The sequence below is a fragment of the Panthera uncia genome, chromosome D2, assembly GCF_023721935.1.
Source record: "Panthera uncia isolate 11264 chromosome D2, Puncia_PCG_1.0, whole genome shotgun sequence".
Classification (NCBI taxonomy): domain Eukaryota; kingdom Metazoa; phylum Chordata; class Mammalia; order Carnivora; family Felidae; genus Panthera; species Panthera uncia.
Genome location: NC_064818.1, coordinates 59,959,108 through 59,975,369, shown reverse-complemented (window position 1 = coordinate 59,975,369; position 16,262 = coordinate 59,959,108). Strand labels below are relative to the sequence as shown.

General features: G+C 41.8%; 1 protein-coding gene across 3 annotated transcripts in view; it reads left to right on the top strand.

The window, feature by feature from the left end:
• Positions 1-15,448, top strand: part of STN1 (STN1 subunit of CST complex) — a 46,205-nt gene extending 30,757 nt beyond the window's left edge. For 2 of the 3 annotated variants that reach the window (XM_049645688.1, XM_049645690.1), the window contains 2 exons: positions 2,330-2,402; positions 14,368-15,448. In XM_049645688.1, coding sequence (XP_049501645.1) covers positions 2,330-2,402; positions 14,368-14,525 — 231 coding nt within the window. In that variant the 3' untranslated portion in view covers positions 14,526-15,448. The remainder of the gene's footprint in view (positions 1-2,329; positions 2,403-14,367) is intronic. The other variant, XM_049645689.1, reaches the window with a different exon arrangement.
• Positions 15,449-16,262: the final 814 nt, after the last annotated feature.

The following is a 16,262-nucleotide window of genomic DNA, read 5'->3' as shown; positions in this document are numbered from 1 at the left end:
TTGGCCTGCTAGAAGGCTCTACTAATTGACATTCCCACCAGGGGTACAAGCGCTTGCTTGCCTCATAACCTCCAGAGTTAAAGGTTCACCTCTCACTGCCTGCCTTTAATAATTGAAGGAGCCAAGCTTTCAGTAAAAACAGGCTTTCTCATGACTGTTGCTCGTAGTGTAGATGTGGCTTCAGTCATGAGCAATTCTAGAGGCAGTTCAAAATTGTGAGGACTCCTAGAAGTCTCTGTATTTACAGACGTGATTCTTGAGGGGAAGCTTTCCTTAATAGGACATTTTCATGATGTTGATTTACTCTAGTTATTTCCCTACTTTAGAGAGCTTTTTTTTTTTCAATTAAGATACGTTTTATTTAAAAAAAAATTTTTTTAAAGTTTATTCATTTATTTCCAGAGGGAAAGAGAGAGAGAATGCAAGCAAGGGGGAAGGGCAGAGAGAGGGAGAGAGAGAATCCCAATCAGGTTTGCACTGTCAACGCAGAGCCCCCTGAGGGTCTCGATCTCACAAACTGTGAGATTGTAACCTGAGCCGAAATCAAGAGTCGGACGCTTAACCGACTGAGCCACCCAGGCGCCCCAGTTAAGATATATTTAAATACTATTTGAGCAACTTAAAAAAAATTTTTTTTGTAAGTAATTTCTACCATCCAGGGTAAGGCTTGAACTCACAACCCTGAGATCAAGAGTCGTATGCTCTATCAACTGAGCCAGACAGGTGCCCCTGAGTAACCTTTGAAAAGGGTATTCTGATCTTTGTAAGGTGGGTGCAGACCACCTCCTCCTGGCATGGAAAGGCCTAGTAGGGTTGGAGAATCCCATGCTAGGCAGCTCACCTCAACATGTCTCCCCCCACATCCCATCCCCTCCTCCCCCTCCCCCGGGAGGCTCCAGAGTTGGCCTTCTGTGTCTGTAGAAAGCAGCTACAGGACTACAGGCAGCAGGCCAGGACTGAGGTGTGGCAGGGCTAGGGCACTTCCTCCTGTGAATCAGTGTGAACTGGAATGGGGTGATCAAGCAATAATGGCTCTTTTCCTCAGCAGAACCATCCGCCTTCTCTGACTTCACTCCTCCCCTTCCACCTCCTCGCCTGTCCTAGAGGTTTCTGTTTTCCTGAGGGCCTTGCCTCAGGGAAATAGTTATCACTGTGATGTAGATATTTCTGTTTGTTTGGTAGTTTCCTGCTTTCAACAGCTCTCACCCCCATTACCTTATTTGCTCTTCACAATAACCTTGTGAGTCAAGAGAAGGCAGGCGTTGTCAGTATCCCCATTCATTCTAAAATCTGGTCGTTCTAAAATCTGATCATTTTGTAAGTCTAGTTCGACAATTCCTCATACATGTATGTATTTGCATGATTTTTTTGTTTATTCCTTTCTTCCTCTTTTCCTTCCTTCCTCTTTCTCTCTTTTTTTTTTTCTCTTTGGTTTTTAGATTTACTATGGAAGGAAGATGAAACCCATTTGGTTACTGCTTCCCTCTTACTTGAGCTGGTTGAGAAAGGAGCGTCGTTATTTTTGCCTTTAAGACAGAGTGTTTCAAGGGATGGGCTAGATTTACTCTCTTGCTAGCCTTTCCTTACGGTTTTAATTTCATTTGTTTTCCTTTGTGGTTGGGAGTAAGAAGAAAATTAATGAGACAGGAGACTTGTGTCATGCCCAGAGGAAGGAGTCCGGGTTGGAGATCAGACTTTGATCACTTGTGTCTCTCTTTCAATATAAAAACAAGTGAGAAACATCAAGAATGTGTTAACAAATATTTGGGAAGAAAATTGCTCCTTAAAAGTGTAGAATTTCGGGGGCGCCTGGGTGGCTCAGTCGGTTGAGTGTCCGACTTCGGCTCAGGTCATGATCTCACTGTTTGTGGGTTTGAGCCCTACGTCAGGCTCTGTGCTGACAGCTCAGGGCCTGGAGCCAGCTTTGGATTCTGTGTCTCCCTCTCTCTCTGCCCCTCCCCCACTCATCCTCGCGCGCGCGCGCGCGCGCGCGCGCTCTCTCTCTCTCTCTCTGAGTCTCTCTCAAAAATAAACATTAAAAAAAAGTGTAGAATTTCAGGTTTTCTTGACATCATGGCCCCAGTAAACTACCTTCCAAGGGAGTATGCCTCTGCACCAACTACAGAGCCGTGAGCTGCTTAGGGACAGAGCTGGTTTCATAATAGGCCAATTATCAAAAACCACATTGTTGGTTTTTGGTGTAGGGATGGGATTATTTTGTGATTATTAGGATATTTTTAGAAACTATCCTAAAAACTAATCTGGTAATCGAGATGACACAGCTGCTTTATTGCTTAAGAATGCTTTCTCTCCTGGTTTTCCTGTTTAGGTAACCAGAGAGGACAAAGAACTGCACAGAAAAATACACCATATCATTCAAGAAGACTGTCAGAAACCAAATCGTAAGTGGGGTAATATACATGTATGTGGTGCCCTGATGTCCTGGAGGGGGTTGTTCCCTCCCAGAGAGCACCTGGGATAGAGAGTCAGGAAACCTGGGGCTTTCCCCAGTAGTGACTTCGAAGTATGACTGGTCAAGACACTTGCCCTCTCTGAGCCTCAGTCTCTTCTTTTATAAAGTGAGTGTTAGACTCGCACAGTTGTTCTGACCTTTGCTGCTCATAAGACTCAACCATAGAGTTTTTTATTGTCATTTTTATTTTTATTATTATATTTAAAAGATTCCATTTATACTTTTTTTTTTCAAGTTTCTTTCTTTATTTTGAGAGAGAGATGGGGAGCATGCACACAAGTGGGAGAGGGGCAGAGAGAGAGGGAGGGAGAGAATCCCAAGCAGGCTCTGCTCTGTCAGCACAGAGCCCGACTCGGAGCTCCATCCCACAAACCTCAAGATGATGACCTGAGCCAAAATCAAGAGTTGGACGCTTAACCGGCTGAGCCAGCCAGGCGCCCCAACCTTGGAACTTTTTTAAACATACAGTGCTTGGGTCCCAGCTCTGGGATTCTGATTCATTAGGGGGTGGGACAGGAGCTGGACAGGTGAGCATCTCAGGTGACTCCAGTACAGTGAGGTAAGCCACTGGGCTAGGAGTTTTTGACCTTCTATGTCTTATTCTCTCTAATTTGTCTTATTTCTTATCCTACCTTGTCTTCGGAGTGAGACCGTTTCCTCTCTTCTAACACAAAGACTTTCAGTTTTAGGAGCATGATTCGAGACATTGTAGTTTATGAACACTAATTCAGTCATCTTGGAACCTGATAATTTGCAGAAGAAAATGGCTTAGAATAAAGTTGGTTTTAGTGGAGTTAGGTCAACCCCTAGTGGTTAGAAACTCAAACTGTAGATAGTCTGACAACAGATATTACCACTTTCACACTAGTTAGAGAAGAAAGCACTAGTCCTATCTTTAAATCCTGTATAAACTGATCAGACTTCAAGATGACTTTTCAAAGTCTGTCTTTTGCAAACATATACTAATAACGAATATTGGCATCTGTGAACAAATGAGGCTGGCAGAGAAGGGGGAAAGACTTGTTAATGACCGCAGGTCTCCTCAGCCTGCCCTCTTTCTGTCCAGAGAAACCCACCCCCAGCCCTTTCAGCCCCTAAATCCCCAGGGCCTGGCCCTACTCCAGGCTGAGTCATCGGGTGGAGCTGGACCAGGTCTCCAGTCCTGGTGTTTGTGGTATGCAGCCCTATTTAGCCTTTAAGAACCTATGATGTCAGATCCCAGAATGGTGTGACAACAGATCTTAAAATAAACTGAAAGCCGTCTATTATTTTAATGCAAGGTTTCTGGCCGATGTTTACATCATTCAGAGCAACAAGGACGAGTATCCTTGAGTTGGGGGAAAACCTGTCTGTCCACACTTTAGGGAGCTTTGAAGGGCAGCGAAATGTGGAGTTCCTCAACCATGAAGAGATGAGAGGCCCCTCCCCAGATAACCTTCCTGCCCTGATCCTCATCCTAGGCTACCTGGCCAGATTCCTGTTTTGGTCTGCACTAGGAACAGGATGGATTGAAATAATCCCCGTGCCTGGTGAAGCAAATGACAGGAATTCACACTTCATTTCTTAGGAGAACCAAACCGCCTAGTGACCTGAGACTCTGTAAAAGTGGCAGGTTTTACGTTCCCTTCTCACCCACAGACCAGCTACTGCCTTGGTGAGTGTGTGCGTCAAGGTGGAAATCCTGTGACACTCAGTCTGTGTATGGGAGCCTCGAAGCTATAAGTCAGTCCCCAGAACTAGGAAACTCCCAGGAGCTGAACTCCTGGGAGTTACTCCCAGGAGCTGAACTCCTGGGAGTTACTCCCAGGAGTAACTGAGAATGCCAGCAAAAATACCTCGTGGGGACTATCTTGCAGCCTGCTATGATTACCCCTTTACATAGAAAATATATATAGATTCTGAATAATAATGTATGGACATGGTAAAAAGTCAAACAGTGCAAAGTACACACAGGAAAGTCAGACTCCCTCCAAACACTGAGCCCCAAGATTTACGTTCCCAAGTCCAAATGCAGTGGTTGTTACTAGTTTCAGGCATATTGTTCTAGAGATGTTGCAAACACTGACGGACATATTTGTACAGTTTCTTTAAAAAAAACCAAAAACAACACAAGTTAAAAGTTAGCATATGATGCTGCGTGTTCCGCACCCTGTATCTTAAATCTAACCTTGGCTTCTAGAGTTCATTCAGCAACAGCACATTTAACAGTGCCTCAGTCTTTTAAGTAGTTGCACAGTATCCCATTATACATATAGATAGATCTTCAAACACTTAATCATTCCTACTGGGCCTTTAGTGTTTCTTACCTTTTGTACAAACTACAGCATTTGTTCCTTATCACGATGGTTGGTAGGATATAAAATCTTTAGTCGTTTATGAGTATTTCAGTAATGGATAAACTTACAATAAGAAAGGGGCTATAAACATGAAGCCTGGTTTTGGTCCCTAAAGCACTGATACTGGGCTTGTCTAAAGACAGGCAGCATGGCAAAGTTGTGAAAAGCTGGGCTCTGGAGCTTGCCCAGAGTTTGAATCCCAGCTCTACCACTTTGTAGCTGTGTAACCTTCGGTAAATCTGTGCCTCAGTTTCCTTTTTTTTTTTTTAATTAAATACGGTTGAGCTACAACACTAATATTATATTAGTTTCAGGTATATGACCTAGTGATTTGACATTTATACACATTACGAAATGATCGCCACGATGTCTGGTTACCATCTGACACCATATGAAGTTATTGAAATATTAAAATATAAAGTTATTAAAATATCATTTAATATTAAAATATTAAAATTTAATATTAATATTAAAATATTAAAATTTAATATTAAAATATTAAAATATAGTCCTAACTTACTCTATATTTTATAACTGTAAGTTTGTACCTCTTAACCCCCTTCACCTATTTCATCCATCCCCTCACTCGCCTCCGCTCTGGCAATCACCAGTTGTTCACCATATTTACGAGTCTATTTCTGTTTTGTTTTGTTTGTCCCTTTGTTTTGGTTTTTAGATTCCACATGTAAGTGAAACCATATGGTATTTGTCTTTCTCTATTTGACTTACTTCACTTAGCATAATACCCCCTAAGTCTATTCATGTTGTCGCAAATGGCAAGATCTCATTCTTTTTTATAGCTGAGTCATGTTCCATTGTATATATACACCACGTCTTCCTTATCCATTCATCCATCAGTGGACACTCAGGTTGCTTCCATATCTTGGCTATTGTAAATAATGCTGCAGGGGTGCCTGGGTGGCTCAGGTGGTTGTGTCTGAATTCAGCTCAGGTCATGTTCTCATGGTTTGTGAGTTCAAGCCGTGCATTGGACTCTGTGCTGACAGCTCAGAGCCTGGAGCCTACTTCAGATTCTGTGTCTCCCTCTGCCTCTGCCTTCCCTGGCTCGTGCTGTGTGTGTCTCTCTCTCTCTCAAAAATAAGTAAACATTTTAAAAAATTAATGAAATAAAAAAAAATAATGCTGGAATGAATATGGTGCTGCATATATCGTATTTTCATTTTCCTCGGATAAATACCCAGAAATGGAATTGCTGGATCATACGGTATTTCTGTGTTTAATATTTTGACCCCCATACTGTTTTCTACAGTGGTTGCACCAATTTACATTCCCACAAACAGTGCATGAGGGTTCCCTTTTCTCCACATCCTCGCCAGTACTTGTTATTTCCTGGCTTTTTGATTCTGGCCATTCTAACAATAGCTCATTGTGGGTTTGATTTGCCTTTCCTGATGATTAGTGACTTGAGCATCTTTTCCTGGTCTTTTGGCCATCCATGTGTCTTCTTTGTAAAAATGTATATTCAGGTCTTCTTTTTAAATCATATTATTTACTTTCTGATGTTGAGTTGTATGAATTCTTTATGTATTTTTAATGTTAACCGTTTATAGATACATCATTTGGAAATGATATATATATATCACTGATGATATATATGTATATCAGTGATATATTTCCCATTCAGCAGGTTGCCTTTTTGTTTTTTGATGGTCCCCTCTCTGTGCAAAGGCTTTTTAAAAGTTCAGTGTAGTCCCAACTGTTTATTTTTGCTTTTGTTTCCCTTGCTTGAGGAGACACATCCAAAAAAAATATTGCTAAGGCTGATATCCAAAAGTTTACAGCCTGTGTTTTCTTTTAGAAGTTTTATGGTTTCAGGGCTTACATTTGGGTCTTTAATCCATTATGAGTTTATTTTTGTGTGTAGTGTAAGAAAGTAGCCCAGTTTCATTCTTTTGCACGTAGCTGTCCGGTTTTCCCAGCACCATTTGTTGGAGAGATGGTCTTTTCCCCACTGTATATTCTTGCCTTTTTTATCATAGATTAAAAGGTACTGTCTACAAATGGGCTTATCTCTGGGCAGTCTATTCTGTTCCGTTAATATGTACCTGGTTTCGTACTACTACCATACTGTTTTGATTACTACAGCCTTGTAGTATAGTTTGAAATCTGAGGGCATGATCCCTCCAGCTTTGTTCTTTCTCAAGATTGCTTTGGCTGTTTTGGGGGTCTTTTGTGGTTCTGTATAGATTTTAGTATTACTTGTTCTAGTTCTTTAAAAAACACTATTGATATTTTGATAAGGATTGCATTGAATCTGTATTTTGCTTTGGATACTATAGACATTTTAGCAATATTAATTCTTCAAATCCATGAGCATAGAATATCTTTCCATCTATTTGTGTTATCTTCAGTTTGTTTCATCAGTGTCTTATAGTTTTTAGAGTACAGATCTTTTACACTCTTTGGTTAAGTTTATTCTTAGGTATTTAATTCTTTTTGATGCAGTTATAAATGGGATTGTTTTCTTGATTTCTCTTTCTGATAGTTCATTTCCAGTGTGTAGAAATGCATCCAATTTCTGTGTATTAATTTTGTGTCTTGCAACTTTACTGAATTCATTTATTAGTTCTAATGGTTTTGGGGTGAGTCTTTAGGGTTTTCTATATATAGTATCATGTCATCTGCAAATCATGACAGTTTTATTTCTTTCTTGCCATTTTCGATGTCTTTTATGTCATTTTCTTTTCTGATTACTGTGTCTTGGACTTCCAGTGCTATGTTGACAAAACTTTGCCTCACTTTCTTTCTATGCAAAATAGGGATAATAATAAGTATCCTCATGATGGGTTGTTTTGAAGATTAAGTAAATTACTGTTTTATGAAACTGTTAGGAAGGTGGTGGAATAGGAAGCACCAGCAATCTATCTCTTCACTTAGACAACAATTGCACCTGTCTGATGTAACTGTTTTGGAACTCTGGAGTCTATTGAAGGCTTACAACTTCCAGGAGAAGGCTTGGAGAATAAATTGGGGATAACATCAGTCAATTTTCAGCTCTTAGTCAGTACCATTTCCCCCAGCCATATGGCAGGCACCTGTGTACATGATCTTGGAATAGCTTGCACAGAGTTTGCAGGAGCCTAGGTGGGCAAAAAGGAACAGGTCCTCCAAATATCAGGGATCTGTGCTGTTTGCTGATTGTTGCTTCTGATCACAGAGTTGCAGACAAATGCAATTTGTTGCATTGTTGCACTTCCTCTTCCTCCCATTGTTGCAAGCCCTTCCCCCAAAAGCTGAAGTGACTTCCGAAGCACTTAAAGGGCTGGTGCCTTCCCCTCCCCCTCTTCACTTTTCTTTTTTCCCCTTTTGGGAGCCAGAAAAGAAAGACTAGGGCATTAAAAAGCAACTGCATATATGGGAAAAATCAGAAAGTGATTATACATGCCCAGGGAAAGATACAGGCTCAGAAAAAGACCTGAGACGACCTTAAGTTTATACCTGAGGCTGATCCTTGGCATAGAGACAGCCTATAATTTTAAAAAATAACGAAAAACGGGGGTGCCTGGGTGGCTCAGTCAGAGGAGAGTGTGACTCTTGATCCCAGGGTTGGGTGTTTGCACCCCACATTGGGTGTAGAGATTATTTAAAAATAAAATCTTTTGGGGCACCTGGGTGGCTCAGTCGGTTAAGCGGCTGACTTCGGCTCAGGTCATGATCTCACAGTCCATGAGTTTGAGCCCCGCGTCGGGCTCTGTGCTGACAGCTCAGAGCCGGGAGCCTGTTTCAGATTCTGTGTCTCCCTCTCTCTCTGCCCCTCCCCTGTTCATGCTCTGTCTCTCTCTGTCTCAAAAATAAATAAACATTAAAAAAATGTTTTTAAATAAAATCTTTTAAAAACTTAAAATTAAAAATAAATAAATAGCAAGACCCAGCAAATCCTAGGAGAAGGGGGAGAATCTGCCCTCCAGAGTTACCACATTATTGAATTCAGATGTCCAGTTTTCAACTAAAAATCACAAGGCATACACAAAAAAATAGGAAAATATAGCCCATTCAAAAGAAAAAAATAATCAACAGAAACTGTCCCTGAAAAAGCCATGATGGCAGATATGCTAGAGAAAAATTTAAAACAACTGGCCTAAAGATGTTCAAGGAACTAAAGAGAGAGATGGAGAAGGTCAAGAAAATGGTTGATAAACAAGATGGAAATCTAAGTAAGGAAATAGAAAACCTAGGAAGAAACCAGAAAGAAATTCTGGAGCTAGAAAGTACAATAACTGAAATGAAGACTTCACTATAGAGATTCAAAAGCAGAAGGAAGAGTCAACAAACTTGGAGTTAAAGAAAAGAGAGCAGAGCTTGAGAGACTTTCGGGACACCATCGAGTAGGCCAACATGTATTGTGGGAGTCCCAGAAGGAGAAGAGAGAGAATATTTGAAGAAATAGTGGCTGAAAACATCCTTAATTTGATGAAAGACATACATACAAACATCCAAGAAGCTCAGTGAACTCCCAAGTAAGATGAACTCAGAGAGACCCACACCAAAACATATCATAATCAAACTTTTGAAAGGCAAAGACAAATAGAGAATCTTGAAAGCAGCAAGAGAGAAGCAGCTTGTCACAGGGGCTCATCAGTAATATTTTCAGATTTCTTATCAGAAACTTTGGAGGCCAGAAGGTAGTGGGTTGATACATTCAAAGTTCTAAATGGAAAGTAAAAAAAAAAAGAAAGGTCAGTCAAGCAAAACTGTCCTTCAAAAGTGAGGGAGAAATTAAGACATTCTAAGATAAACAAAAGTCTTTGTTACCACTAGACCTGCTCTACAAGAAATGCTCAAGGGCATCTGACAGGGTGAAATGAAAGGACACTAGACAGTAACTCAAAGCCATATGGAGAAGTATCTCAATAAAGGTAAATACGTGGGCAGTTATAAAAGCTAGTATTATTGTAACAGTGGTTTATAACTTCACTTTTTGATTTCTGTATGATTTAAGAGGCTAATACATTGTTAAAAACAATGATTAGTCTACTTACCTTCTTGTAACTTTGGTTTTTAATTCCTCATTTTGTTTTCTATACAATTTAAGAGACTAATGAATTTAGAAGAATACTTAGTTTATGTTTTTGGGCACATAGTACATAGAGATGTGATTTTGTGACAAAAACTAAAACAAAGGCAGGGATAGAGCTGCAAAGGAGCAGAATTTTTCTGTGTTGAAGTTAAATTGGAATAAATTCAAATTAGGATGCAAAATGTAATCCCCATGGTAACCGTGAAGAAAATAGCTATAGAATATGGACAAAAGGAAATGAGAAAGGAATTTATTAAACTTTTTGTTCAAAAAAATCTCACCAAACTTTTTGTTCAAAAAAGTCACCTCGGGACGCCTGGGTGGCTCAGCTGGTTAAGCATCCAACTCTTGGTTTAGGCTCAAGTCATGATCTTGCGGTTCATGAGTTCAAGACCCACATTGAACTCTGCGCTGATGGTACAGAGCCTGCTTGGGATTGTGACTCTCCCTCTCTCTCTATCCCTATCCTGCTCATGCTCTCTCTCTCTCCAAATAAATAAATAAACATTAAAAATTTTTAAAAATCAGCTAAATACAGAAGAATTCAGTAATGCAGGAAATGAAGGACAAAAAGCTATAAGGCATTTAGAAAACAAATAGCAAAATGACAAAAGTAAGTCCTCCCCCCACCCACCAGCAGGACAGTAGTTTAAACCTAAATGGATTTAACTTTCCACTCAAAAGACAGATTGGCAGAATGGATTTAAAAACAAAACCATGATCCAACTGTATGCTGTCTACAAGAGACTCATTTTAGATCCAAAAACACAAATGGATTGAAAAGGCTGTGGGGCACCTGGGTGGCTCAGTGGGTTAAGCATCCGATTTTGGCTCAGGTCATGATCTCACAGTTTGGGGGTTTGAGTCCTGTATCAGGCTCTGTGCTAACAACTCAGAGCCTGGAGCCTGCTTTTGATTCCGTGTCTCCCTCTCTTTCTCTCTCTCCCCCTCCCCTACTCATGCTTTGTCTGTCTCTGTCTTTCAAAAATTAATGTTGAAAAAAAAAAATGAAAGGCTGGAAAAAGATATCCTATGCAAATAAAAGTAATCAACAGAGAGCAGGGATGGCTGTACTAACATCAAAACCAAGAAGTTTACAAGAGGCAAAGAAGGACATTATATATTATTAAAAGGTTCAGTACAGCAAGAAGATACAGCAATTATAAACATTTATGTATCTAATGACAGGCCATCAAAATATATTGAGCAAAGTTGATTAAATTGAAAGGAGAAATAAACAGTTCTACAATAATAGTTGGAGACTTCAGTACCCTCCTCTTAATAATGGATAGAACAAGCAGGATAAGTAAGGAAAAAGAGGACCTAAACACCACAAGAAATCAAATATATCTAATAGACATACACAAAGCACCCTATCCAACAATAGAGTAGACATTCTTCTCAAGTGTACATGGGACATTTTCCACAATAGACCATATGTTAGGCCACTAGTTAAGTCTCAGTAGATTTTATTTTATTTTATTTTATTTTATTTATTTATTTTTTTTTTTAATTTTTTTTTAACGTTTATTTATTTTTGAGACAGAGAGAGACAGCGCATGAACGGGGGAGGGTCAGAGAGAGGGAGACACAGAATCCGAAACAGGCTCCAGGCTGTCAGCACAGAGCCCGACGCGGGGCTCGAACTCACGGACTGTGAGATCGTGACCTGAGCTGAAGTCGGCCGCTCAACCGACTGAGCCACCCAGGCGCCCCAAGTCTCAGTAGATTTTAAAAAGTTACCATACAAAGTATCTTCTCTGAGCACAGTGTGATGAACTTAGAAATCAATGACCAAACTGGAAAATTTAACAAATTTGTGGAAACTAAACAGCACTCTTAACTAGTAGATCAAAGAAGAAATCACAAGGGAAATTAGAAAATTGCTAGTGATGAATGAAAATGAAAACACACCAAATTTAGGAGATGCATTGCTAAGGGGAACCTTATAGCTACAAACACTTAAAAAACAAGAGGGATCTCAAATCAAAACCCAACTTTTGACTAAGGAACTAGAAAAAGAACAGACTAAACTGAAAGCTAGCAGAAGAAAGGAAATAATGATAATTAGAGCAAAGATAAATAGAGAAATAGTGAAACCAAAAGTTGGTTGTTTAAAAAGAACAACAAAATTACCAAACCTTTAGCTGGAGGGACTAAGAAGAAAGAGAAAAGACTCAAATTGGTAAAATCAGAAAATGAAAATGACATTAGTATTGGTTCTACAGAAATAAAAAGGATTGTAAGAGAGTACCGTGAATAGTTGCACGCTAACAAACTGGATAACCAGATGAAATGGACAGGTTCCTGGAAACAAAACCTACCAAGACTAAATCACACAGAAATAGGAAATTGGAGTGGACCTATGACTAGTAAGGAGATTGAATCAGTAACTAAAAGTCTACCAACAAAGTAAAGGTCTGGACCTGATGGCTTTACTGGTGAATTCTGCCAGACACTTAAAGAAAAACTAATACCAGTCCTTCTCCCCATGTGACTTGAAGGTCACTTTGTGAGCAGCCTTCCCAGACAACACCCAGACAGCAGCATGGCCCTTCTAAAGAAATAGTTTAAGGCCTTCAGGGCAGTCAACATCACTGCTTATGGCCCCACGTGTCTCTATAAGTCCTCTTGAGCCCTGAGCTTGGGCATCCAGGCCCTGCAAAGATAGATTAAAATCCAAGAAGTGGTGAAGTTCCTAGTGCTTCCTCTGCTGTGTACAGGCCCACTTTCCACCCTCCATCATCACCCTTCTCAGGAATAGCTGAAGCATCAGGTTTAGAGCAGGGACTAGGTTATATGCATCTTCATAGGTCATGGAGATGATGACTGAGTCCTAGTAATTCCTATGTAGGAAGTACCTGCCACAGGTCTCCTTTCATTCCCACAACCACTGAGGAAGTAGGTGATTTTTCTTCCCATCTTACAGGTGAGGAGACAGACCCAGAATAATGAACCACTCTGCCCCAGACAGAGCCAGGACTTGAGTTCGGGTCTGCTGGACTCCGGAGTCAGCTCTCCATCTACCACTTGCTCTTCCTTGCTTAGCACTACACACATAGTAGATGTTCCAGAAATCTTTAGCAAATGAATGTTGAAGAAACAGCCTGGAAAGCAGTGGAAGATGGCAAATTTTTCAACAGTAACCCCAACTGGGAGAAGTAATGAGTTGACAGAGCCACTAGAGGTCAGAATTTAGCAAGTCTTTGTTAGCTCAGGGGCACCGCTTGTGAAATTCTTGTAGAGCTACAAAGGATCTCAGAGGTTCCCTCACCCCCTTCTTAGTTCCCCTCCCTGTTGGTGAGAAAATGGGTTCAGATGCTATGAGTTGCCCAAGGCCATAGCGGTGTGCCAACTCCCAAACCATGCCTTTGCCCAACACTATGATACCTCTTTAATCACCTTCCTGGAGCCTAAAGCATTTTGTTCTCTGAAAACAACATTCAGTGACCATATGGAGCAGCTTGTGTGCCAGATGCTGGGGACACAACAGTGAGAGGCCAAGCCTGGCCCCGCACGGGGCATTAAGTGAATCTGGGGAAAGTTTGTTTTCGATAATGGGGTTTGACTTTGACTCAGAATTACAAATGTATTTTACATCATGACCTAGTACATTATACACACACACACACACACACACACAAAGCTATATATAATATGTGTGTGTATATATATATATATATATATATATAATATACATATTATATATTTAGTATAAAGTTTCACAAAATAATACATATGCTATAATGCAGTACATTTTATAATTTCCTATACCCGTCTCTCTTAATCGCAACCCATTAAGTTGATTTCGGGATCCTCTAATGGTCACAACTTCACCGTGCATTCCACTACTCTAAATCATTGGTTTCAAATAGGAAAGAGGCTCCTAACCCTGAACTTTTTTCCTGGTGTACAAAATGGTCTTGGATTTTTGGGGGGTGGAGGGTAAGGGATTACTAGAACACAACCATGATAGACAGGACTGCTTGGAAGCCTAGGCAAAGAAGAAAGAGAACAGACCATGGTGTTCTCCATGGTGTAACATCAGTCGGGATGAGTATTGCTTACCTGTGATCTCCAGCAGGCAGGGAAAGAATACAGAGGCTGCTGTAAGCCAGCTCTCCTGTCAGTCTCAAGAGGGCTCCCACCTGGGAAGCTGGGGGGGGGGGGTCGGCAAAAAATTGCACTAGAGAAAAAAGATGAGCAAACACTAAAAATCCATTAGGTTCTGGATAACAAGCGATTGATTAGGAACCGTTGAAGGTTGAAGGCCTGAGCTGAGCAATGGGTCCACGTCACCGTCGTGAAGTTAGGGGCCCAAGAACAGGGTTTTTGTTTTGTTTTTGCTGATAATCTAAACCAGTACATCTCCAACCCTAATGTGCGTGCGGATCTTGTTAAAATGCAGGTTCTGACTCAGGATCCGTGGAAAAGGACTTCAACTCAGAGGGGGAGGACGGAGGAGCGGGAGGAGGGTCTGACAGGTGTGCCAAGCTTAGCCAACTGCCTTTTTCCTGCAGACATAGAGAAGGGCTGCCACTTCCAGCACATCTTGGCCTGTGCTCGCCTGAGCGTCAGCCCGCGCCTGAGCGAAGCTGTGCTGCAGCAAGTGCTGGAGCTCCTGGAGGACCAGAGTGACATCATCAGCACCATGGAGCACTACTACACAGCGTTCTGAGGAGCCGCCGGCAGATGGCGTGGGCGGAGCCGGGCCGAGGAAGAGGAAGACCGGGCGGCAATCACTCCCAGGCTCTGATTTTAAACATCACGCAGAGGCTGATAGGTCTGGTGGCAGTTACCTCCTAAGAAACTATGAAATATAGTCATTTAAGGAACGCAATTGGGCATAAATTCTGTAGGCTGCCCTCTCGCTGCTGTATCCTTGGGATAAAGTCACTTCTGTCTCCGCCGTGACATAGACGGAAACCTGTCCTGTCGACCTCCTGACTGGACCGGGCGTTGCTCTTGGAGCAGAAGGGGAGGAAACGGTGTTGGCGGCTGAATCGGGGTACATGTGGCTTGAGGCCCTATCAGGGTAAAGGAATGTCACGTGGTAAAGTGAAATGAAGAGCATATAGCCAGAGCACACAGATCTAAAACCTTTTCGAACTTCAGACCATCAGCTACATTCTCGTAGGCCTCTCCCAGTGGTTAAGAACCTAATGTAGGGGACTTATTCTTGGATGAGTATCACTCACCTATGATTGCCAAGGGTCAAGTACCAGTGGTGGGTCCTGAGCCCTCGGATGATTGGTGTTTACAGACCCACCCAGAGACGGGAATAAATGGATCTAAGGCATGGCTCTGTGTTGGTCATTTTCCTTACTTTCCTTCTGAATCAAAAGATGTCTCAGTACATTTCCTTAACACTTTGAGGACATACGTGACTAAATACATTGTCCTTTAACACCCTGAAGTCCTTAGAGGCTCTCAGCCAAATGCCTGGCTGGTAGATGTTACTCTCAAGGTTACTGTTGAACGCACAGGGCGTCCCGACACCATCCAGACGAACACTCTGTTTGTGCCCAGACAGGTGGTGGAATCTGAGGTATGTAGCAGGCTTGTTCTAACAGCTAAATGACAAATCGACAAACGCAGCCAGCAAAAAAAAAATGAAGTGTCAGGAAAGATTTGGAGTTAATTACAGTCGTTTCAAAGAGGCACATCTGCCTTCGTCTGCTGCCTTTGCTCTTGACGTAACAAGCTCTTAGTGGCTCTGCTGCAGAGCCCGTAGGCCTCCAGAGTCGTTCTGCTCTATGTGGAAATGCAGTGGTTTTAATACTCAACAAGTCGGCTGCAGTTTCATATGTCAGGCTGAGGGCTAGGACCAACAGATTGCTTCCTGTTGTGGACTTTCTGACTTGACCCAAACATCTGCCATATTTCTAACAGCCGTTTACCCAGATGGCTGCCCTGTGTCCTCTGTGCATTCAGAAGCTTCCCATAGAACGGGGTCTGCCTGGAATAACATCCCAGTGGTTCTTCCTGATAGCAGCGGATGTTCCGCATCTCAGATTATCAGGGCTGCCCAGGAAGGAGTCTGAACCAGCAGCGCATTTCCAGGATTTATCCCAAGGAGATGATCGCACAGGTGTGAAAGGATGAACACACAAGATTCCCATTGCTGTGTAATTCAGAGTTCTACAACTGGGAAAAATATCCATAGGAAAAAGTTAATTATGATATGTGTACACAGTGAAACACTGTGCAGCCATTAAATGATGGAGTAGACAGATCCTTTTGCCGTGGAGCACTCTTCCCAAGAAAACTGAGGTACAGGTCTGTTTACAGAGTATATTACAATTGACCCGTATGTGTATGTCTGTACATCTGCATAAATGTGGCATATGTATGCACGTACATACAGTTGATCACCCCCCCCCCCCCCCCCCCCCCCCCCCCCCCCCCCCCCCCC